Here is a 25,705-nt window from a genome sequence, read left to right on the forward strand (position 1 = left end):
GACCAAAACCACTACGTGACCTATCAAAAGTCCACCACAGTCCAATGGAGAGTGCTGCAAGTGTGAGAGAAAGCTGAATATTGTTTGCAAAATCCACCTTCTTACAGAACATGTTAAGGAATATTCATATTGTGGGTTAAAAAACCTAATGTGTCAAAGACTCGATACAACAGTCACAGCATTTAGCAACAACTAGCATACTGCAACAAAGAGAATGTTCTGTGCAGCCAAAGCAAAGTCATCTGAAAGTACAGTTGTCCAGGTAAACTTACCATAACAGAAGTTTGAAACAATCACTGTTGCAAGTAGCATGCAGCTATATGGGTTGTATTCTCCCATGGATCTAATACCCATCTAGTATACAAAACTTCTGGGCACCATCCACACACAGTGTACATTTTGGGGAACTTGAGGGTGTGTTGGTATAAATTCAGATAAAGAAGCACTGTTATTCAGACATTCTTTTCTCTATAAGAAAGAAAGAGATATGAAAAATACCAGACCAGGTTTCCAATTTGGCAGTTTATATGCTGGGAGAAAAGAAAGGCATTGGGAAAGGGAACCCCACCAGTCAAAATTTATCTCCAGAAAGGTGAGAGAAACAAACAAAAATAAGGGGGATGGAGGAGGATTACAGTACTGCAACAGTCTTCTATTTTAAAACCTACTGTTATGGTAAGTTTTCTTACACAAATGTCCTATGTTTGTCATTAGATCACTGTTGCAGTAGTATGCATGTATAAAGGACAATTTCTGCAGCCTAGGTAGCCAGGAAGCAGAACTGATGGTCAGAGTCCAGCAGCCCTGGAAAACTGATCTAGCAAATCCTGTTCTGGCTCTAGAAAAAACTCAGCCTTGTAATATATGAAGAATGCATGCCCAGACTAAGTAGCTGATCTGCAGGCCACTCTTTCAGAATACCTTAGAAGTAACTATAGCTTTAATAGAGTGAAATCTAGCCATTTGAGGTAGGACTTACCATGGTAGGAATAACAAAAATGAATGGAATGGGATGGGGTAACCACTGAGAAAGGGTCTGCTTTGACACTAGTTGTCCTTTTTTCATAAAGAGAAATGAAGAGATGGTCCAAATCTCTGTTTTTTTTTTCTGTCAATGTAGTACCTGAGCAGTCTGTTGGCATCCAGAGTAGGCAGGATTCTCTTTCCCCTATTTTTGGCTTCAGGAAAGAACGCAGGGAGGTAAATGCTTTGGTTCAAAGAAAATTCTGAGATCACATTCAGCAAAAAAGGAAAGATCAATTCCTAAAGGTAGCACATGCCTATGAAATATGAGGATGGACTTGTCCACCATCTAAGCCTGCAACTCAGATGCTTGCTTAGCGGATGCCACAACAATAAGAAAAACAGTTTTCCAATTTCAGAATTTCATACCAGACCAATGAGTTGGATCAAAGGCTGGTAAAGTGAACTTTTCAAAAACAGTTAAGATCTCAGGGAGGAGCAACCAGTTTTCTTGGTGGATGGATGGATATGCAAAACACTTTTCAGACATTGCTTAACTTGAAATAAGAAAGAAATGGTGATTTAAAGGCAGACATGTAGAAATAGCCAAAAGGGTAATTTTTATAAAACAGTAAAAGAAAGGCCTGAACTGAGCAATTCACACAGACATTGGAGAACCCACAGAGGCTTCTGCCTTGTTTGGGTCCTGCTTCTTCTAGTGACACTGACTAGAACATTTCTTCCATTTGGCTAAACAGGATTTTTCTAGTGGTAGGTTTTCATCCTCCCTTTAATACCTGCTGCATGTCCTCAGAGAAACTGGACCTTAACTGAATTAAAATTCTATCATCCAAGCAGTCAAATGTAAGTTCTGCAGGTTAGGATTGATCCGTGATCCCTTGTACTGTGTGAGTAGATCCATTCTGTAGGGAAGTTTGTGCAATTGCCCTTTACAATTTTCATGAGACGAAAGAACCAAAAAAGGAAAGCAAAACAAGTTCTTCCCAACTGTAAATTTAATTCAGTAAAACACTTTCATCTCTTCTTGTCCATGGGAAGGAAAAGATGCGTCTTTCCAGGCCTTTTTGCAAGGAGACCAGGAACAGAATTTCTTCAGCTGTCTGTTGTGAATGAAAACAAACAGATCTATTTGTGGAATGCTCCACTTAATGTCATGGAAGACCCCCAATGTACAACTGCTCTGATGGAATGTAGGCAGCTTGAAGGGATACAATTTTTGGACTTTCCAGGCTATCATGGCTAGTCTGCTGGGGGGAGGGAGGACTAGATTTGGCTACCCTTGTTTGTTTATATACCACATCACAGTGGTGGTGTCAGATTACCAGAAGAGATCCTGGAGTCGACAAGTGATTCCAGGTCTTTAATGCATTCAGAAAGGCAATCATTTACTTGATATGTTGTGTTTTCTTTTCCTTGAAATGTTGGTATAAAGGACTCTGTAGTTAGATTTATTTGGATCCCACCCACAAAGTGTGAAGCATGGTTACTGACTGAATGGCTCTTTAGGAGAAATTGAAAGACAAGGATTCAGTAGTCTGCCCACCAGTACTTTTCTGACAAAAAGAAACACTGGAAATTGGAAAGAAAAGGGCTTTGGTGCTGAATCCATACTGACTTATGAAACCACTGTATTTTTCTTGTGTAATTTGGTTGGTGGAATCATCAGGATAGTGAAAGCCATATATCCAAGAATCCTGACAAATTCCCTTAAGACGGTCATTATTTGTCTTGAAAACTTCAGGAACTGGATGTGATAAAATTGTCTTATTCTAGAGGAAGATATACCATCATTAGAAATGGGTCTAACAGACAACCTAAAAATTTGATTCTATGAGAAAGAATTTAAGAGATAAAACTGATCTGAAACCCTAGGTTGTGAAATAGATTCCTGACAAAAAAACAGAGATTTCTGACAGTCTTGAAAAAGAGTCTGCAAAAATAAGCAAATTGTTTTACTACAGGATAATGTGAATGCCTACCAGTCAGCAGAAAGCAATTATTGGTTTTCAACACAGTTTTTGCATGACTCCAAACATATTCACAAAGGCCAGTGAAGGGAACTGAAAAATGTGAAACAGAAAACCTTAAAAGTTTGACGCTTCTGTGAATGGGTATGTGTTGCCCAACGTCTTTTAGGTCCAGAATGACCAAAAACACATAGCAGGAATTAGAGGAAAAGACTGAGTTGAAACTTTTACAAAGAGTTAAGACTGGCAACTCCAGTATAAATGTCCCCTTTTTTCTATTTGAGAATCTGGAACTCTAGGTTTGAAGGGAGAAGTCCCATTGTCAACTGTATCCATGCAACACTTGTAATCTAATTCCTGAGTGGAAGACAGAAAGGTTGCCTGTCAGATTTAGAGGGTGGTCATGGTGGGGAGGGAGTTGGAAGAAAAACACAGGCATTTTTCTTGGACTGCCCTTGGGCCTGGGCAGTCCCTCCCATTGTTTCCCAGCTTTCTATTAGGATGTTCTTAAAGGTTTCCTGCAGAAGGACCCAGGACTAGAAGGGTAATTCCTACTCCACTCATGAATAGAAGCTTGAAAAATCTGTTTGATCTGTTTGACTCCTAACAGGAGTTTCTCACTCTCGTCAAATCTTTTTCAAAACTTCAGATGAACAGGTACAAACAGTAGTTACTCGTTCAAGGGGCATGAAGAATCTGCGCCTTAACATCTTCTGGCAGATTTCGGAATCTAAGTCAAGCATATCTACAAGCATAACTATCAACAGCTGCTCAGGACACAGCATAATTTCTTCTGTGACACAAGTCATTAAGTGTAAGAAAAGTGTTTATATAATGTTTCTGCTGATGTGGAGTAGTGAGGATTTAATGTATGAAGAGGCTAACTCAGCAACTGCCTTGTTCATGTCAGCAAAAGAGGCCAGCAGATAATTTCCCACATGCGCCTGACAGTTGACAGTCTTGAATGTAACTGTGGAAGTACAAACTTTTCATACCATACATGCTAAAGACACTTCCACACGATTACTAGCTGCAAACTGTAGGATTTCTGGCTAAGGAAATCACACACAAGTTTGTGAAAAAGGATCTTGTGCAACCATGGTACCTTGTAAAGCCCGTCAAGGTTTCTTGGGTGCAGGGGCTTGTCAGGCAAAGTGCATGTGGCATTAAAGGCATCCTATAGAGCATCAATTACAAGATGAATGGCCCAAGCAGTCGAGTGTCACTACCTACAAAAGATCAAAACAACTTCTTTTAGCCTCAAAGTAATTATCCTTCTCCCTGAAGGAGGTCCTTCATCCAGTCTATAGTGACTGAAAATGAGATTTATTCTACTAAAGGATCTGAAGAAATATTTTATTAAGACTATGACACTCTTAGGAGAGCACACAAGAGGCAGAATCTAGCCCAACCTTTCAATATCAGGCAGGGAGTTTGAAAAAGAAGCCCTTTTCCTTTTTAAACAAGAAGCGAGGGAAGCCAACTACAAAGACAGTACAGTTGTGTAAGATGAACATGCTATAACAGTAGAAGCTTGAATGATCACTGTTGCAGTAGCCTTAGCTATATGACTTATATCCTTACAGGTATATAACAGCCGGACAGTTTCCAAAGCGTCAAAGCACCTTGCACATGCCCAAACCTAAGCAGCCTGAGTTGAGCTGACTACAAGACAAGTTTGGTGTAAAGACTTTCAGAACGTTCCAGCCAGCAGAAGGATGGAGGGTAAGCCCTCAAAGGACAAAGCTAGGCATAACAAAAAATCCAGTCACTTTGGGGGGAAAAAAAAAGGGTGGGCGGGGGCAGTGGCTACTGCAGCAGTAATCATTTGAACATCAAGTTCAGCTTACACAACTATACTGTTCTTCATATTGATCATTGCTGAAGAACCCTTAGCTATATGAGTAGATTACCACAGTTAAACTATATTTGGGGGGAGGAGGAGGAGGAGGAAAAAGGGTCAAGGAGACCCTGAAGAAAGGTCCTAGCAAAGCTTGATCTACACTTGGGGAAGGAATCAAGCTTATAGTGCTTTGCACAGGTATGTTTAGAGGACAAAGTAGCAGCGTCTAGAATACAACCCTTTCCAAAAAGCCACAGATGAAGCCAAGGCCCTGGTGGAGTGGGCCTTAGCCCTGCCTGGAAAAGATTTGTAATGGTGAATATAACAAAAGATGATAGTCTTAAACAACCATTTGGAAATAGCCCATTTTCAAAGAGGCTGCCCCTTCTTACCTTCACAAGGAATGAACAACTGATTGGAAGATATGAAAGATTTAGTTCTGTCAGGATAGTACCAGAGTTGTTTGTGGACATCCATGGCATGGAGCATAATTTCTCCCTCATTTTTAGGCTCAGTACAGGAAGTGAGGAGATTGACAATTTGGCTTAAAGTAAACACTTAAGAAACCCTTCTTGCACAGGTTTATTGTAATCAGTAAAACTGCTCTCCTTGCCAGATTAGCTGGTTCAAATCAAGAAGTGTAAGCTTCTCTAAACACAAAATTAAGATCAAGGAGGGGTCACTGGTTTACTTGAGAGGCCTCTTATACAAAACCTCTTGAGAATAGTTTAACATGAGACTGCCTTGAAAGAGGGCGATCTATGGGCAGGCATGTTAAAATGGTCAATAAATGAACCCTGATATAGGAATAAGAAAGACCATATGACAGTAACTCACAGACATTGTGAGACCAGAGAACAGTTATAAAACCAGAGAACAAGCCCTGAATGAGTGCTGGCTGTTTTTTACACCAATTAGAAAACTTTTCCTATTTGCTAATATTAGATTTCTAGTAACAGGCCTTCTTACCACCATTAGTACCTGCTGCACACAATCAGAAAACTGGTACCTAAAATGAATTAAGACCCTATCATCCAGGCAGTCAACTGAAGACGATTGATGCAAGGGTGTATGAAGCATCTCTGGGCTTGAGTGAGTAGATCCATTCTGTGAGGAAGCATGTGGTAATCACCACTGGTCATTTTCAAAAGAACGGTTGCCTGAGCCAGAAGGGAGTCACCACAAAAATCTCTTGGGAATTCCTTCTGAATCTTCAGAAGTACCCAGGATATTAGTGGAAAGGCATAATGAAACATTCCTGCCTAAAGAAAAGAAAAAGCAACTGTCTTCCAGACCTTTTTGCATGGAGTCCTAGAACAGAATTTTGCCAGTTGATTGTTCAGAGATGCAGCAGAGAGGTCTAACTTCTCCCTTATTTTGAGCAGTACCCCTGGGGATGAGAGGCAGGGGAGGAAAGGCATAGACTGACAGACTGACCCAGGGGAAGGACAGGGCATCCACTTTCCAAGCCATGCAGTGATGCTCCCTGATGCAGAAATTGCTGAGCTGATGGTTGGTGTGGGAGGCAAAGAGGTCGACCTTCGGGGTTCCCCATTTCTGAGTTATTAGGGTGAAGGTACTTCTGTTGAGTTGCCACTCGTGGGTCCAGAAGGTTTCTGCTTAATTGGTCTACCAGAGAGTTGAGAGAACCTGGAAGGTATTGTGCTAACAGGTGTATTTGCATGGAATAGGCTGGATCATGGCCAGCCTGCACAGAGAGTAGGACTGAGTCTCTCCCTGCTTGCTCACAGTGCTGTTGTCTGTTTTGATCAAAAGAACCTCTGGAGAGAGAAGGGGTTTGAAAGCTATCAAGGTGTGCTGCACAGCCATCATCTGTTTTTGACTGATTTGCAGAGGGATTTGCTGTGGGCTCCACTGGCCTGTATGCACCTGCCATCCAGGTGTGCATCCCAAACGTAGTCTGATGAGTCTGTGGTGAGGGTCTGGGCGGCTGGGCATGGAGAGAAGGGTAGTCCCTCGTTGTGAGAGCATGGTGTTGCCCACCAAAGAAGTTCCTTTTTGAGGCAAGGAATTATAGGTAGAAGAGTTTCCAGGTCTTGAGAGTGTTGACACCAAAGCCTCTTTAGGTACCACTGAATTTTCCTCATATGCAGTCTGGCATATGGAATGAGTAGTATGCAAGATGCCATGAACCTCAGAGCTTGCAGGATCTTCCTTGCAATAGCTGGGGCCTGGTGGCTAGTTGAGAGAAGTAGGTTGTCAGAAAAATCGATTTCTCTGGTGCAAGGTATGCCATCTGGGATGTTGTGTCCAGACTTGCTCCCAGGATGATTATCCTTTGGGTGGGCACCTGTCTGGATTTCTTTTCGTTGATTGCATACTCTAGGGATGTTAGCAGGGACTTTACAAAGGCCAGATGCTTGAGTAGTTTTTCCTGTCTGTCTGCCTGAATAAGGCAGTCATCCAAGTATGGGTAAATTTGAATATTTCTGTGTCTGCAAAAGGCAATGGCCGGAGCCAGACAGTTTGTGAAAACTCTGGGAGCAGTATATAAGCCAAAGGGAAGCGCAGAGAACTGAAAGTGTTGAGATCCTGCCCTGAAACGGAGATATTTCCTGCATGATTCTCTTACAGGAATGTGTAGGTAGGCCTCTTTTAGATCTAGGGTGGCTAGCCAAGCATCCTTGGAGAGCATGGGTAGCAGTTGCTGGAGTGTGAGCATTTTGAATTTTGGGATCACCAGGAAGGTGTTTAGAGTGGATAAATCTTTTCTGGGCACCAGAAAAAGCCTGGAGTAGAAGCCTTGGCCTATCTGTTATGCAGGAACGTGCTCTACTGCCCTCATAGAGAGCAGGGAAAGGATTTGCTTTTGAGCCTCTGCCCACTGATTTGGCAGTAGACCTGGGAACCCTTTTGGTGTTGGAAGGATGTAGAAGGAAAATTTGTAACCCTGAGGCACAATGCTCAGAACCCATTGATCCTTGGTAATGGTGGCCCAGGTGTATGAGTGAAAGGAGAGTTTTCCTCCTAGGGGTAAGTGAAGATGGGCAGAGGGTGTGGGTGGGTGGGTGGTGGGGGGAGTCATTGTGCGTTCTTACCATATGGGGGTGGCTTAGAACTCCCTGGTTTTGAAGTGGAGGCAGTCCACTACTTAGATCTCTGCATTCCCTGGGGCTGCTGTCCGGGGTGTCTATTTCCACGGGGCCTAGTCTGGGCTGGTTTATGCCTGCTGAACCTAGGGGGCTGGACCTGTAAGAAATCCTTAACTGTTTGAATAGATTTTGCTTTTTCTTCCATTTTTTAAGACCTCTTCTGCCTTAGTGCCAAATAAGTTATCTTTGTGCAAGGGGGGGCATCCAACAATTTAATTTGACATGGTATGGCAGAGGGTGTTCCTTAAGCCATGCATGTCTTCTAATGACAGATCCAGTGACTGCTGCCCTGCAAGAAGCTTCTAGGGCGTCAAAACCACAGTGCAAAGTGTGTTTAGTTACTTGACTTGCAGAATGCATTAAGTCTTGTAAATCTTTGCCCACGCAGGAAAGTAAAACATTTTTTGTTTAAGGAGTTCCAAGCTATGTTGCTGAAATTTCAGCATAAGGAAAGTACAGTTTTGTACCTACCATAAATGTAGATGTCCTTCAAGAATGCAACTGCAGTCCTTACATATGGGTTGTCCTGCCTCAGGCAGCCCTTCGGTCGGCCGGATTCCAAAGTCTGGGTCCGGCGTCGGCTGATGTCTCCTCTTCCCCGACGTCAGAGCGGCTGGGGTATAAAAGCATCAGTCGGCGCCATCTTCTTCAGTCTTTCTTGCTGCGCGGTGCCCGAAGCAGAAGCAGTTCGCAAGTGCCGGTCGGCCAGCTCCTGTGTTTTCAGTTACCGAAGTCATCAAAAAGCTAAGTACCCCGATGGGGAACCTTTTCTTGCCTCAGCCGATGTCAGATATAACTGCAAAAGTTAATAACTGTTTGTCTTGTGGTAAACAAATACCTCATAAGGACTTCCATTCTTACTGCCTTCCCTGCCTTGGCCCAGACCACGACGTCTCGGCCTGTGCTGCCTGTGCTTGCTTCAATAAGCGCACACTCAGGCACTGGGCAGAATTTGCTGAAGACTTTTTTGGGGAAAATTACTCCTATATCATGCCGTCGGAACAACCGACAATACATATTTCCAAAAAACGGAAGGACCGGGACCGACATTCTCGGCCCGCGACTTCCACCGACACCATGCCAAAACCTACCGCGAGTGCATCGGTCTCTTCGGAGGTGGTATTTCAACCGCTCCAGATCGACGACACCACTTTACCGCACACTTCGGTCCCGGAGGCTTCCCCAGTGCCGGTTGTTGATTTTCCTCCTGAAACCGCAGCCCAAGACTTGCCTGACACCACACCGGTGGAAAAAGTTACTCCTGTACGTGGGGCAGCTAGGCCTCCAGTGCCTATGTCCATCAAGGCCTACACATGTGCTAAGGCTGCCAGCCAGGCTAAGTCTCACCCTCCTAAATCTTTTTACCAGGGTCCCACTTCTGATGAACAGATCATGACTTTAGCTGCAGATCTAATTTCTTTAATCAGAGGCTCTCAGGCTCATCCACACAGAGGTTCTCAGCCGCCTGCAGACAAAAGGCCTAGGGTTGAGCAGACAGATACCTTTTCCTCAGATGAAGCCTCTGGTGACTCAGGCCATTCAGATTCCCAGGAAGAATTCTTCCGGGCCTACGAGGATTCTGATGCTGATGAATCTATTCCCTCTGCCTCTCCTCCTGAGGATATTTCTTTCGGGGAAATTCTCCACTCCATGAGAGAGCACTTTCAGTGGCAGGGCCAGGAATTCTCCGACTCCAGGAAAAGGCTTCGTACTTTCCTTAAGTTACCCTAGCACAGATGTGTATTGGATGATGTGTATTCAGACTCGAGTGTTTCTCCTGATTCTCTCCCTCCTGCTCCTGTCAAGCCAGACAGATATTACAGGGTTCCTGAAACTCATAAGCATCTCTTTAAGGCCCATTCTGTTGATCTAGAAACTATTTCCCAGGGGCCCAAAGGAGTGGCCACTTCCACGGCCAAAAATCCTTTGCCCGCAGACAGGGAATCTAGGTCCCTGGAGAGGTGGGGCAAAAAAGTTTATACCTCAACCACCCTTGCCATGAGGGCACTAAACTGTCTTTTTCATATGTTTCAGTATCAGGATTTCTTGATGGATAATTTGCAGAAAAAGTTAGCCTCTCCTGAGCCTTTAGATAGAAAGGCTTTGCAGGATTTGGTTCATAATACTCAGCAGGTTAGCAATCATTTTCTTCAGTGTGGTTATGATGCATTGGAAGCTTCATGTAGGGCAGCTATGACAGGGGCCGTCATCGTGACATGCTTGGTTGAAAGAACAGGCATTGCCAGATCATGTTAAAGTAAAGCTTCTAGATGCACCTCTGGAAAAACACAAGCTATTTGGTGCTAATGCTCAGGATGTGTTGAAATCAATTGAGGAAAAGGCTAAATCAGTACAAACAGTTAAAGATTTCCTCCAGGTTCAGCCACCAAGGTTCAACAGGAATTGGCCTTCGAAGAATTGGTCCTTTCCAGACACTGACAAGTTCCAAAGGGGAAAAAACAGGCGTGCTCGAGGTAGAGGACAATACCGAGGTTCCTACAGGGGCCGCCAATGGCAACCGACTAATTAGAGAAGTGGCGCTGGGTCTTCTACTGCTCCACAGGGACAATCACAATGACTTGACTTTGACACCGCCGACCAAGGCTCAAAGAGAAGCACCTTTAGGCGGAAAATTATCTTTATTTTCAAAAAATTGGCACGTTTTAACAAAGGACAAATGGATTCTGGACATAATAGACAAAGGTTACAGGTTCCACTTCCATACCTTACCAACAAGACAAGGCATGCCAAACCTGCCACAAAATCAAAGGGCAGAGGCACTCATACAAGTTTCAAAGTTGCTACAAATCAAAGCAATAGAAAAGGTTCCTCCTCAGGAACAAGGCCAGGGATTCTACTCAAGACTGTTCCTTGTTCCAAGAAAAGAAAAGCAATGGAGACCTATACTGGATTTGTCCGCTCTAAACACTTTTCTCATTGTGCCAAAATTCAAAATGCTGACATTACAGCAACTTCTTCCCATGCTGGGCAAGGGGTCTTGGCTGGTTACTTTGGACCTCAAGGAGGCATACCTGCATGTCCCAATCAGACACAGTTGCAGAATATACCTCAGATTTCTTGCAGGGTCAGAGCATTATCAATTCTCAGCATTGCCTTTTGGCTTATCTACTGCGCCCAGAGTATTCACGAAATGCCTGGCATCAGTAATTGCACACTGCAGACTCCAGGGGATACAAATATACCCTTACCTGGACGACTGCCTTATACAAGCGGACATCAAGCAAGCCTTGATAAGAAACTTGAACTATGTCATTCGCTTACTAAAGGTTTTGGGATACACAGTCAACATTCAAAAATCAAGACTACTGCCATCCCAACAAATAATTTTCCTAGGAGCCAAACTGGACATAAGAAACTGACAATTTAGGGCTCTGATAGCAAGAGTAGCTGAGGTGTATACTTTTGTACCCTATCTGTCCAAAGCTCGGGAATCCCTGTTTGAGGGGGTGGGATTCTTAGTAGAGGTTGCCTTAATCCCTTTTGGCCCTTGGGAAATGACCTCAGGGTCAGCTGTTGGATTTTTAAAAAGATATTTGTGTGAGTCAGGTACTCTACAGTACCAGTCTGGCTTTCTGGAAGCAGGAGGTAGGGCATCAGGAGTCAAGTTGGATTCAAGGAAAGCATCCTCCACAACATCCAGGACTGGGGGGATGGCCAATGGTCTGTGCTGTGGAAGATCTAGGAATTTCCTGAGTCTCTTTTTAGACTGAGGGTAGTCCTGACTCTCCCAATGGAAATGCTCCCTTAAAGTATGCAGGGTTTCCCCCAAAGGAAAAATCCTCTGGGATAGTGCCTGAAGGAATCGAGTCCTCTGCATTAGAATCCTCATAAGTGGAGAGGGGTTGCATGTCTTCATAGTCAGATGCATCAGATTCATCTGACTCTTACTCAGACAAAACTACAGGGCAGATCTCTTCCTTTTTGAGGGGGTAGCTTGGCTTCCCCTGATCAGCATTATAAGGTCTTCTGCCATTTTAAGCATTTGAGACAGAGGCAAGGTAGCAGGCGCCTGAGAGTGGATCATCGGTTTCTTGGGTGTGGTTCGAACCCTGGGCCTAAGGAACTCTGTCGTTTTTGAAAGAATGGTAGTCGTGAAAGACGACATCGGTTTGTGTTGAGATCCGGTAGTGTGAAGGAATTCCTCAGAAGCTGGTGCCTGCTCAGCAGCTCCGGACCCATCCATGGCAGAGACGACCACATGATCCTTAGTTGAAGAAGAGTTTTGCGGCACACCGGACTCCGAAAGGGTCCTGGTAGCGGCCTGTGAATCAACTGAAGCAAAAGCACCTCACTGAGTACTGGAGAGCTGATGACTAGCTTAACGAAAGCGTCGTTGGAAGGTTTGGACTTGTGTGGTCTGTCTCTGTCTAAGTTTTTTCAGAAGATCTGCTGCCAGATGGCTTACTGAAGCCATATTGGAATTTGAGAACTGTAAACAAAAATATCTGGTTACAACACGGGCCCAACGATGGATTGTTCTGGCATTGAACAAAGCACAAAAGCGATAAGGGGGGATATCGTGGTCTGGGCCTAAACAAGTGATGCAGTAAGAATGGAAGTCTCTGTGTGGTATTTGCTTTCCACAGACGAGACAATTATTAACTCTTTCTGACATCGGTTAGTGCAAGAAAAAAGGATTCCCAATGGGCTATTTAGATTTATAAGACTTCAACTTCAATTCGGTGACAAAAACTCAGGTAGCGGCCGACCGGCACTGGTGCAATCTGCTTCTGCTTCGCGCTCCACAGCAAGAAAGACTGATGTAATTGAGTCGGCTGCCTTACTTTATACCACTGACGACCTGACGTCAGTCCTCAAGCAACAGCAACTGACACAGAAATACTAAGTCTCTGGTATTCGGACCAGCCGAGGGCTACTCTGGCAGGGATAACCCAAATGTGATGACTGCAACAGCGAAACAGGAAGAACATCACCATTTTTTTATCCACTGCACTGATTCCTGGAGAAGGATCTCTGTGGGGGTAGAAAAATGGATTTCCACTACAGACAAGGCACTTCTATTTTGTTCACTACTGGAGAGTGTTTCTTTTACTGGGAGGCAAAACAAGGAATATTCACCAAAGAGAGCATTGATAAAAGAAGACTTAAAAGGCTCTGCAAAGTCACAAAAGTGCATCCAACATGTCTCCTGATGGCTATGCCTGAACTGGCTACCCGTGAGGAACCCTCTGCTGCATGAGAGACTAACCTGAAGGATGCACTGGAAACTGATTGAAGGGAGTCCAGCTGTGAAGAAAACTCTAAGCTCTCCAATGACATGGACCCAGGAATAGACTTTTTAATCAAGTCGCTCTGCAATCTGGTAAAATGTGCCAAGTAGATAAATGATCATAGAGCAAACGTCGTTAAGGAGTAAATGCACTTTCCAAACCTGTCCATTGTCCTGGACTCTCTATTAGGAGGAGGAACAGTAGAACTTTTTTCATCTAACTCCTTTTTGGTGGCTGCCACTACAATCATGGCATTCACTGGAACTCCCTTACTCCAAAGAGGCATATCCTTGGGTGCAGCAAGAAATTTTTCTAGGGAACAGGGAATTGATTCCATGGTATCTGGTTCCTTCCATGCCCAGCAAGAGACAAGATAATCTATCGGAGGGGTAACCCAAGACATACATGGGATGGACCCAAAGGCTTCTGGGAACACAGACTCCTCCTGGGAAGGGGGAGCAGAAGACCATCCATCTTTCTGGCTGAGGATCTCTGCAATGTCTCCAAAGGAGATGTCTTCCAGTACAGATCTTAGGGACCCCTCCCCTTCATCGAAGTTGGTCTCTCCAGTCAAAGACTCCTGAGGGGAATCTATGTGCCTCCTTTCACACAACGTCTTCCAGGGACCTCCTCAGTGGGATGATCTGAAGAGTTATCAGAAGACAGGGAAGTTCCTGTGCAAGAACTGCCTGGAAGCTCATACAGGCTGGCTGTCTCTGAGTGATAGGTTGATGAGGCTCAGAAGTCTGATCGAAAGGAGGGATGGAGGTAGGACCTAAAGATGCAAGAGTAGAATCAACTCTGGTGTTAGAGAAAGCCCTCTCCACCACATCAAAAGCAGAAGAACTGACAGAAGCTGTTGTCAGCCTCACTAGAGCCATAACTCCAAGAGCTACCAACCTCTGGCCTTGCCTAGGCTTCTGCTGTGAGGAAGGAGTTGGACCCAAGCTGTCTAACACAGAGATTCTGAGAGGAAGTGATGGCTCTGTAAACCTTAGAGTTGAAGGCATCCCCTCAGATCCGGAGCTGATGCTTCAGCTCCAAGACTCATCCTGCTCTAGGGGGATCAGCGCTGAACGAGTCAGGGACACAGTTGGAATCGAAGATGTAGCTGTCTTCAGATCAGACTCTTCTACTCTTGGGACTCTTGGATCTGAGGGGCTCTGAAATTTTCTGGTCAGACCGGTGAAGGAGATACAATGGTATGGGATACAGATTGAAGGCTCACGGATCTGATGGGAAATGGATGGTAAAAGCCCATCTGGATCTGAGCTCTGAGGAACTTCCTCATCATCTTATCTGCAACTGTGTCAGAGAGACTTTGGGAGGATCTGATAGATGATGAAGTAGACAGAGGCCTGGACAATCTTTTGGGTGTCTCTTGTAAGAATGCAGATGGGAGCCTATTGACTCTGGAGAGAAATGGGGACTTTGAGGCCGAGGAAACTTGGACATCCCTGCTGTCGGATCCTAAGAAGTCAGATCCGAATGCTTACATTGTTTGGCAAGGGCTTCAAGGCAGGAGCAGATGTTGGAGGCCGGACAGGAGTGCATTTTCTATGCTCCATAGATTCCGAAGCTGACAGACTTCTTGGTGGGGAGCTGAGCCCCTGGAAAGGAAGCTGAAGAGGAAGGAACAGAAGCAGGCAATAATCCCTTCAGAGCCAAAATACTGTGTTGACTGCTAAGGCCTGAGAAATCCACACAGATCTGACAATGAGCTTCAAGATGGGCTGCTCCTAAACAATAAACACACTCCCAAGTGGGCATCAGAGTTGGGTATTTTATGTCCAAAGGAAATTAATTTTTTGAAACTTGTTGGCTTTTCAGCCATCTAAGCAAGAAAGGGCAAAGAAAAAAAAGAGTTTTTAGCTTTTTTATTTTTACTAATAAAGAAAAAGTACAGAATGCTAGCAATGGTATTAAATAACTACCATAAAAACAGGTAAGAAAATTTTAGTCAAAGGGAATGGGAAATACGTCACCAGCAATGGTAACGAGAAGTACCCGACAGCAAGGGGGAAGGAAGAAAGTGAATCCAAAACCTACTGCAGAGAAAGCAAACACACTGGAAAGGGAGGATAGGGTGAGATGCAGCAGAAGTATATCTAAAAAAGAAAGAAAAAAATCTACTTTTTACTTACAGAAAAGGTGAAGAAACTACACTCAGAGCTTGACAAAAGCAGAGGCCTGCTGAATGGCCTGGCCTTGGATGCAGCCAAAGATCTGAAAGCAAGGCCTGTGCAGAAGTAACGATACATGATGGCATGTCAGACTCTTAACAGGTCTCAACAAAGGTCTTTCTCCACCACCTCAGACACAGAAGGCAGCTGTGAAAGCGCCTTGCCTTCTTCAATGATGACAAGCCTTGAAAGATAAACAGAAGGAAAATGGTTGTCATCCAAGGGCCTAAGTTTGGGTCTCTTATCTTTTTCTCTCTTATGCCTGGTCTGTTTAATCTCTGGATGATGGGCAAACACTATCGGATACCGAGGAGTAGATTTGAGACTAAAGAATCTAGCCAAGATCTCGGCCCTATGTCTAATCATCCTGGAACTAAAATGGGCACAAAAACGGCAACTGGGGCATACTGATCTAGGCCTAAACAGGTGACACATTATGGAAGTCACTGTGTGGGATCTGCTTACCACAGCAGAAACAATTGTACATCTTATCTGACATGAGCTAAAGCAAGAGAAAAAGAGTTCCCCAATGGGGTTCTTATCCTTCCAAAGTCTTCTTTCTGGTGAGGATTGACCGACGCACTAAAACACTGCTTCAGGCTCTGATGGGAAGAAAAAACTGATGATATGAAAAAACTGACATCATGATGTCAGCTGGATCTCTATATACCCAAGCACACTGAGGTCGGTTACGACATCTGCCAGACTAGGTAGGAGGGGAATTTTTCTCTGGGAGTCGGGCTGGCCAAGGGCTTTCATGGCAGGAAATCCCAATAGTCAGGAATGCAACAATGAAACATGAACATCAACACCCATAGCTCGACAGAGAGTGAACCATGTCTGTAGTGTAACAGCGGCAAATGAGATCTGACATAAAATGGGGCTGAGGCATTGTGGGTAAAGGGAGGACCTCAAGAGTTGGATCCAAGAGTCTGAAAGAAATGTGGCCAAGCCGGACCAGAGGTTGGATCAGAGACCCATGCATTGAGGGAGGAATGAATGAATGATGATGACAACATCAGATCAATCTGTTGCCAAAGAGACAAATGGAGATTCAAACTTACTGGAAAACAAAAGGGGCCAGGGTGAAGGGTTCACACTGTCTCTCAAATAGCCATTCAGACTTGAAATGTCTTTGGTTTTGAGAGGTTTGAGACTTCTTGCTACTTAAACTTTTAGTTATGTACTCACCATAACTTCAGATGTTTGGGATCCATCTCGCCTACATTCTGTACTGATGGGCTCGGAGCCGATCCCTCGGCTCCGACTCGGCAAGCTTATGCTATAGAGCGAGGCCTCTTATTGGCTGAGCTATCTTTATCCCAGGATGCACCACCACTAATCCCCCAGATCTTGTTTGTCCGCATTCATGCACACATGCACAACTTGATTATATAAATTTGTTAGATGTTTCAAGATGAAACAACAGGATTCGGACCTTCTGATATCCTCTGATCTCCAAGGAAGGGGAAGGAGGGTGGGTTATTAGGAATGTGGCGAGATGGATCCCAAACATCTGAAGTTATGGTGAGTACATAACTAAAAGATGTTATGTGATCCTATCTCCTACATTCTGTACTGATGGGACAGCGTCCCTAGCACCTAAATCCCGGGTGGCTCATTGGAAAACACTCCTGAGCACTGTGGAACCAAATGAAGCTCGTCCTCTAGATGCCACATCTAATTTGTAGTGGGAAATGAAGGTGTGCGGGTAAGACCATGTAGCCGCAGCACAAATGTCACTAATAGCAAGCTTAGAATGAAATGCTATCGAAGTAGCCATAGCCCTTGTAGAATGAGCTTTGACAGAGGTGGTAAGCTCTTTGTTAGAATAAAAATAAGCTTGAGTAATACAGTCCTTGATCCATTTGGCAATAGTGACCTTTGTGACAGCTTTGCCCAATTTATTGTCTGCAAAGGATACAAACAACTGATCTGTTTTCCTTGTTTGTTTGGTCCTGTCTAAATAAAAACGTAACTGCCTGTGGACATCTAGTGTGTGGAATATGAGCTCCGCTTTGTTTAGAGTATTTTGGGAAAAAAACTGGAAGCTCTAACGATTGTTGTAAGCAGAAACTAGAACAAACTTTAGGGACAAAGGAAGGATTTGGCCTGAGGGATACTCTGCCTTTGTGAAAAACCAAGTACGGGGGTTTTACAGACAAAGCTTGAAGCTCTGAAACTCTTCTGGCAGAAGTAATCGCCACCAGAAAGGCTGTCTTCCATGATAGGAACTTTATATCACATGTAGCCGCGGTTCAAAGGGTGAGAAGTCAAGGCGTAGCACTATATCGAGATCCCATGGAGGTGCAGGATGAGAAATCGGAGGTCTTAATAGAGCAGCACCTTTCAAGAAGGTTTTACACAATCTGTTGCTCATTAAAGGTGGGTCTATGGATTCATGAAAATTAGAGATTGCTGCCAATTGTACCTTGATCGTAGAAACTGAAGAGCCTTGATTGAAAAGAGAAGTCAAAAATTTTAGTACCTCTGCTACGGGAATAGAAATGGGGTCCAGGCCCGGAGTTGAGCCCAAATAGCAAATCTTTTCCATTTGCTAGAATACAGTTTCTTTGTAGCAGACTTATGGGCGAAGATAATATGTGTACAACATCTGGATCCAATGTAGGACGCCTGACTATCGCCGGAAGAGGAGGAGCCAAGCCGTCAATTTTAAGGTGTGTAGGGACTGGTGGAATAGTCCCGACTGGTGAACAAGTAGGTCTGGGATCTGGTCCAGGAACCATGGACCTTCCAGAGCATGTCTCCGAAGATAGGGGAACCACACTTGACGAGGCCAGTAAGGAGCAATTAAGATAATTTTGCTCCTAAGAGATGCCTTTTGAATCACCCTGGGAAGGAGAGGAACTGGAGGGAAGGCATAAAGCAAGCCGGTGGGCCAAGGATGGACTAATGCATCCATGGGGCTCTTCCCCGGAGCCGGGGTTAGGGAGAAGAATTCTTTGCACTTTGCATTCAGAGGAGTCGCGAAGAGATCGCAACACGGAACTCCCCATTTGCTGAAAATCTGCCTTGCCACTGTTATATTCAGTGACCATTCGTGAGGAGAGAGGATGGTTCTGCTCAATCTGTCGGCTATCACATTGGACTTGCTCGGTATGTGAGTAGCCACTAGGAAGCGTTTGGTCGAGACTGCCCATTCCCAAACTCTCATGGCTTCTCTGCAAAGAGGATAGGATCTGGTCCCTCCCTGTTTGTTCAGGTACCAGACAACTGACATGTTGTCTGAGTGAACAGCAATTACGCCCTGAGGGAGATAATCGTGAAGGGCTTGAAGGGACAGAAGCACTGCCCTCATTTCTAAGACGTTGATATGAAGCAAAGTCTCTTCCGAGTGCCATTTGCCTTGGACTGACCTGCCCAGGGAATGCCCCCACCCGTCTGGGAGGTGTCCGTGGTCAAAATGGCCGGAGGGGGTAGAACAAAGGGTCGTCCCTGATCCAAGTTGGAGGGCACTAGCCACCAGTGAAGGTCCCGTTTGTAAGATTCCGTGATCCATATGAGGTGACTGAGAGGGAGTTCCTGAAAGGACCACTGAGCTGAAAGAAGCCACTGAAGAATTCTCATGTGCAACCTTGCCAGGGGAACTAGAAGAACCGTGGCGGACATGGATCCTAATAGCTGCAGGACCATTCTGGCTGGGGCTTTGGATCTGGGAAGTAAGGTTCGAACTTGAGCCTGTATGGTTAGTATCCTGTCTGTAGGTAGATAGACCCGCATTCGGTTTGAGTCTATCTCTACCCCTATGAATCTTATGCGTTGAGATGGCAGCAACACAGACTTTAGCCAATTGAAGGTGATTCCAAGGGAATTGCCCAGTGATATAGTGGCTTGTAGGCTCCGCAATAGTAGATGCTTGGAGGTGGCAGTTAGGAGCCAGTCGTCTAGATACGGAAACACCTGGAATCCTAGACTTCTCAGGTGAGCAGTCACGACCGCCAAACATTTGGTGAACACCCTGGGGGCTGTGGTGAGACCAAAGGGCAGCGCACGGAACTGATAATGACTGCCTCCTAGGCTGAAGCGCAGATGTCTTCTGGACGCTCGATGTACCATGATATGGTAATAAGCGTCCTTGAGATCTATGGAGCACATCCAAACACCCTTCTCCAGCAATGGGAGAATGGTTTGTAGGGTGACCGTTGAACTTGGACTTTCTGACTGAACGGTTTAGGATGCTGAGGTCCAAGATGGGCCTCAAGCCCCCAGTCTTTTTTGGCACCAAAAAGAATCTTGAGTAAGTCCCTAATCCGATCTGGTCTGCGGGGACCGGTTGGATGACTCCTTTGCAGCAGCTTTGAAACTTCTGAGGCTGCGATATCCCGTTGACTGGGTGGCGGGTCCGGGATTTTTCTGGGCTGAGGGGGAGGATGAGAGAATGGGATGGAATAACCTCCGGCTATAATCCGAAGCACCCATCGGTCCTGAGTGATACCTTCCCAGGCCTTTAGGTGCTTTGAGAAAAGACCCCCGACTGGCTCCGGAGCTGCACAGCCGGGCAATCCCTCAGGGACTATGGAAGGCTGAAGAGCCACGAAAGGACTCGCGGTCTCCAGTGTTGCGAGGGCCTCTGCCGCCTCTGGGATGGCGTCTTCCGGAAGAATTTCCCCCTCCTCTGCCTCTGGAAGGGGAATCCTCCTGCTGAGAGGGGTAAGGCTTCTGAGATCTATGGAACCACATTTTCCCTCCTCTTTTAGCCTTGGGATAAGGCCGAAAGGGAGTGGAAAATCGTGCCCCTACGGCAGTCAAGAGTCTTACCCTCCTGTTCACAGCGGGTTAGTGTGTCCTTTACCTTGGGTCCAAACAGGGAGGACCCATCAAAGGGGGCGTCGGCAAAGGAAGACTTAAAGGCCTCCGCGAAATGACACAGGCGGAGCCAGGCTTGTCTCCGAAGAGCAATGCCTGTACCCGCCGCTCTACTCGCCCCTTCGGCCGCATAAGAAATGGACGAGTTCGAAATGGACGACATTGTAGCCAGCTGAGAGCCAACCGTCTGGGCCAGCTCCTCAGGCAGGTTACCCAAGAGGGTATCGGATAGCTCCTTAATCAGATCCCTCTGAAATCTGGTAAAGTGCGTAAGGTAGTTCAAGGACCTCAGTGTAAAGGCCGCTGAACTGAGGGTGCGCTTTCCATACCGATCCATGCTCCTAGACTCCTTATTAGGAGGATGGACGGACGTCGAAGCCTCTGCTACATCTTGCTGGGTAGCAGATGCCACCACCAAAGCATCTACAGCCACACCTTTAGTTAGAAACTCTTTTTCAGGGGATGCCGAGAGGAACTTATTCGGACGAGCAGGCACCGGTTCCACAGAGTCTGGGTGTTCCCACGCCCTTCGACAGATCAAATCCAAGTGCTCATCGGGCGGAGACACCCAGGAGGCGGAGGGCTGAGCCCGAAGGCCTTCAGGAACACCGACTCATCAGCAGAGGGAGGTTTGGACTGCCAGCCGCCTCGTTGTTTTAGGGCTTCAAGGATGTCTGCAAAGGAGACATCATCCGAGGACGACTTAGGGGACCCCTCTGCATCATCGAGATCAGTGTCAGATGTCAGAGACTCATCAGGGGAGTCAACGTGCTTCTTCTTGCACGATCTTTTCCTGGGGGGCTCTTCCGAAGAGGCTTCAGAAGGACCTCCAGGAGGGGGAGAAACCCCGGCGGGGGTAACCTGAGGCCCCGGGGCTCTGCTGTCTAAGGACAGGGGGACTGCCAACGACCCAGTTTCCGTATGCAGGGAAGGAGCTGGGGAAACCGTGGTGGTAGCCAAGGAAGATTTGGCTAATGCACTCCTCATAGCCCTGAAGGTGGGACCACCTCCACAGGTTCCACAAGCACTGGCTCCAACGGTGCCGAAGCTGCTGGAGGAGGAACCACAGTAGGGGAGTGGACCATCGGCTCCGAAGCCAAATGGGCTGGAGCCGAAACTAGCTTTTGGAACACCGGAGACTGGAAGAGTCGAAGGAGCACCCTGTCGATGTCCGAATCAGACATCTTGGATGATCTAGAGGATACCGATCGGGCCTGAACCGATTTCTCCATCGGCTCCGAAGGGCTCGGGGACCGGCTCCGAATGGACTCAACAACTATCGGCTCCGAGGAAGATCTCAGGGAAATTTCCCTCAGTGCCGATAAGGACTTCGGCTCCGAGGGGGAAGAGTCTGAGCCGGTAACCCTTATCGGCTCCAATATCAGTGGAGCCGATGAGGGTGACCCGCCTCTCGATGCCCCAGACCTCGGCTCCGAAACCAGAGGGGTCGAGGCTGGAGGCATCGAGGCAGACCGTTCCACCCTCGGCTCCGAAGTCCGTGGTGCCGATGGAGAAGTCTGCTTAGATTTTTTAGCGGTCGGTTCCGACTGACTGGTCGGAGCCGACGCTTTCTTCTTTTTAGAAGGAGAGGAAGATAAAGCCTCCTCGAAGGAAGGCTTGATTAATCCCTTGAGGATTAATTTGTTCTTCCTCTCCTGGAGGATCTTCTTCGAAAGCGTGGCACACACTACACGATTCTTGTAGGTGCTTGGCACCTAAGCAATAGACGCACGAGGAGTGGTCGTCCGTTATGGACATTTTAAAACCACACCTCGTGCATTTCTTAAACCCGGAGGGTTTGTGTTCTTTAGACATAACTGCTTTAGGCCACAGAACCTATCTAAGTGAAAAAAAATACCAAACTTAGTCAAAGGTAAAGTTTTAAATAAACAACTTTAACAAAAATTTTTTTTTTTTTTTTTTACTGAGATAAAGACACTATACAGTAAAACACACACAGAGAAAAGAAATAGAGTCAAGACCCTCTAACTTAAGCGGGTACTTGACCCAGGAAAAGACACTAGTAGCAAAGCAACAGGGGAAGGCCCCTCTAACTAAAACGGGAAACCTTCCCTGACTAAAAAAATCACGAATTTCTCAACAGAAATTAACCAATCACACTCATATAACAACAACAGCTGTTAAAACAGCTTTTGGGTTCAAAGTAAGGAAATTTGCGACAGGAAAAAGCCTAAATAAATAGTACTTAGCCCAGCCAAGTTGAGACCACGTCTAAGCTTGTTAGCGGCAAACGAGATCTGGGGGATTAGTGGTGGTGCATCCTGGGATAAAGATAGCTCAGCCAATAAGAGGCCTTGCTCTATAGCATAAGCGTGCCGAGTCGGAGCCGAGGGATCGGCTCCGAGCCCATCAGTACAGAATGTAGGTGAGATAGGATCACATAACATCATCTGTTTACCTGATTTCTGTTGAGACTGTTTACTCAGTTTTCTGCCAAAACTGGAGGAGGAGAAAACATCCCTTGGGCAATTTGGAAAAGGGGGACTGAAAATCTTACAGATTCCTTGGATCACTGTGCCCCTTTCACTACACTTTTTGATCACTTCTACAGCAGAGGGACCAATCACTAAATCTCTATCCATGAGAGAATTTAAAGTCTCATTTTTACATAATCTGGGAGATTCTGAGAATGCAGCAAAACAAACCTCCTTAAAACAGTACCAGTGGCCATAGACATGAAAAAAGTATCAACAGAGCCATATACATACTGCAAACAAACAGTGGTAACTGGTGCAACGGAAAAAAGTTATTTAATGCAGATTTGTTTTCACAAGAATCTGCAGATAAAGCATTCCTCATGCTTTCACAATATGTCAGAACAATAGCAGCCTAACAATTTAAAACTCTGAAAATTAAAGTTGCAGAAGTATACACCTTTTTCCCCATACCTATCAATAATTTCCCCATCCTTATTAGAAAGAGTAGGACTGAAATTAACTAAGAGCTTAGCAGCAGCAGTGGATTCACGTAAGGCTACAGCTGCTGAGTCAGTTTGGGGAACAGTATAAATTATACACCCTGTCTGTCTTTTAGGGACAGCTGGCTGACTATTAGGAAAATTTCAGGTAGTAAGACACTTATCTAAAGTAGACAGAAGAGGAGGAATGGGTGTAAATTCTGGAAAATCCTACTGCAACAACTCATATCATCTAAAGTAGACAGAGGAGGAGGAATGGGTGTAAATTCGGGAAAAGCCTACTGCAACAACACATAATACTTTCAGAGGGACTGAGAAACCCTCAGTGGACTCCCACTGAAAACTTGGACAATCTAGCAATATTATCAGAGAAAGAGACCCCCCCCACAGGAAGAATCAGAAAGAGATGTCTCCTCAGAATGTGAATCAGAAATCTGAGGACAAAACCCTGAATCCTTTTCTACATCTTCCTGTTCACATTCAGAATCTTGAATCTGTTCAGGAAAAAAAAGGCATCCTTTCTTTCTTTTACCAAAAACTAGTCTGCAAGGAGGAACAACAGCCTGAATTAAACCCTGAAACTCTCCCAGTAAATTACTCTTACCCAAAGATATTTGAGTAGTAGATACATGCTTGGTTTTCTTTTGCTTTTTAGAAGGAAAAATTGGGCCAGCCATGTTACTAATGGCAGAAGCTGTTTTCCCAGGGATGAGCACAGCATTCTGATAACAGGGAAACCTTCCCTGTTCCTCCTCCCACGGCCAACAAGACTGGCTCTCTCTTATCCACTGAGGGGAGTACAACAGCCGCAGAGGTTGTGGCCAACTCCAGTCCATATTGGTTGTAGGTCTGAGGTACAAGAAATTTCCACAACAGAGTCACCCACCTGTGGCTGAGAGATTGCTAGCCTGCTGTGATGGCAAAGGCTGTTTGCTTAATTTTAACTTTTTGCAGCTGGAAGAAGGACCAACTGTGGGAATGACATGTTCCATGGTCAGGCTGAGAATGGTGCCTCTTTCCCGGGAAGACAAGCAGCAAATGCTAGTAAAACTACCAGTCCACAGAAGTTACTTTTTGGATGAAGAAATGCAGTAAAAAGAACTTTCAAACACAAACACTATGGAAGTTCCACAATGGAAAAATAAATTCCTCCACATAAATAAGTTTTCAGTTAGTTTATACTACTTTTAAACTGACAGAAAAAAATGAGTGCTCCATTTAAAAGTACATTACAGTCTCAATTCAGTTTGTTAAAATACAACAGTCCTAGCTTTAAAATAACTTTTCTGAAGAGGAAAGTAATGAAAATGGAAGATTCCCCCAAAGGGAACTTATCTGCCCAGCAAGGAAAAGCACAAGGCAGCGGTTAATCCTCAAAAGCTGCAAAGGAGTGTACTCTTTGGTGGCAAAAAAGTTCTGAAGGGCTTCATGCCCAAACTTGACTTTTAGTCGGCTCAGCTTCAGCTGCTTAACAGTTTGGGCATGTGGAATGTGCCCTGAAGCTTTGGAAGCTGGCTGGCTGTTATATCTTTGCCAAGGCTACTGCGGCTCTGATCAATATGAAGAACATCAACAAGTCTTACTTTAGCAAAGCAATACAATTCTTCCTTAGACTGTTTTGTACATGGCATTGAAGGATAACATATTTAGCTTTTTGATTTACCTTTTTTTGTGTTCAGATTCAAACTCCAAGATGTATCATACATACGTACTTCAATATGGGAGCCCAGTACCTCCTTCCTTAGCAGTACTTGAGGGATACCATCTAGCCCTTCAGAAATCACTAAGAGCGGTTCTCTCTTCTAGGAGGTAGGCGTACATATGGCCCAAGAAAACTGTGCAAGACAACGGATCCCTAGCAGCATCACCAGAACAGCACCACAGGGGTCAGAGGAGGAGACAGATGGTCCAAGATGTTAATTTAAAGTCATAACACAGTCATGAGTTGAGGGGTTGGGGGTAGACATGGTAAAACAGTAATAGCTTTTTAAGCCTATATGAAAACAAACCTCGAGAGACAAAAAGTCAATAGTCCACTTTGGCATGAAATTTCACTTTATTTTAACCAAATGTTGAGCGCTTTTGTTCAAGTAAATAAGAACTTAATCAGAACAACATCATGCTTTACCTACGACCACATTTATAGCCCTTAAAACAGTCACATGACCAGTTACACAATTAAAACATTAAAACACTTTTTATATGCATTTGAAAGATTTAGAAATGATGTTTTCAGTAAATGGGACACTAACCGGTTTTAAAAGTGTTTTAACGTGTTTAATTGTGTAACTGGTCATGTGACTGTTTCAACGGGTATAAATGGGGTTGTTGGTAAAGCATGATATTGTTCTGATGAAGTTCTTATTTACTTGAATGAAAGCGCTCAACATTTGGTTAAAATAAAGTGGAATTTCGTGCCAAAGTAGACTACTGACTTTTTGTCTGACATAGATTTTCATTTTGGTTTGTTTCAGGTTACTGGTTCTAGCTTTAGAAGCCTATCTTCATACCTTTTCTTAGGTACAGGAAGGGAGATATCGGAGGTACTGCTCCAGAATCCATAGTTGTTTTTGCATGGGCCTCAAGTTGCTCGTTTTA

At 45.0% G+C, this 25,705-nt stretch overlaps 1 protein-coding gene across 6 annotated transcripts in view; it reads right to left on the reverse strand.

Moving 5' to 3' along the window:
* The window catches only part of INSIG2 (insulin induced gene 2), an 858,026-nt gene that overhangs the window by 334,354 nt on the left and 497,967 nt on the right, over positions 1-25,705 (reverse strand). For all 6 annotated transcript variants that reach the window (XM_044074983.1, XM_044074982.1, XM_044074981.1 and 3 more), the window contains one exon: positions 1-100. This exon is cut by the window's left edge and continues 67 nt beyond it. In XM_044074983.1, coding sequence (XP_043930918.1) covers positions 1-100 — 100 coding nt within the window. The remainder of the gene's footprint in view (positions 101-25,705) is intronic.

This window comes from Protopterus annectens, chromosome 6.part0 (genome assembly GCF_019279795.1).
Source record: "Protopterus annectens isolate FY-2018-M chromosome 6.part0, PAN1.0, whole genome shotgun sequence".
Taxonomy (NCBI): Eukaryota; Metazoa; Chordata; order Ceratodontiformes; family Protopteridae; genus Protopterus; species Protopterus annectens.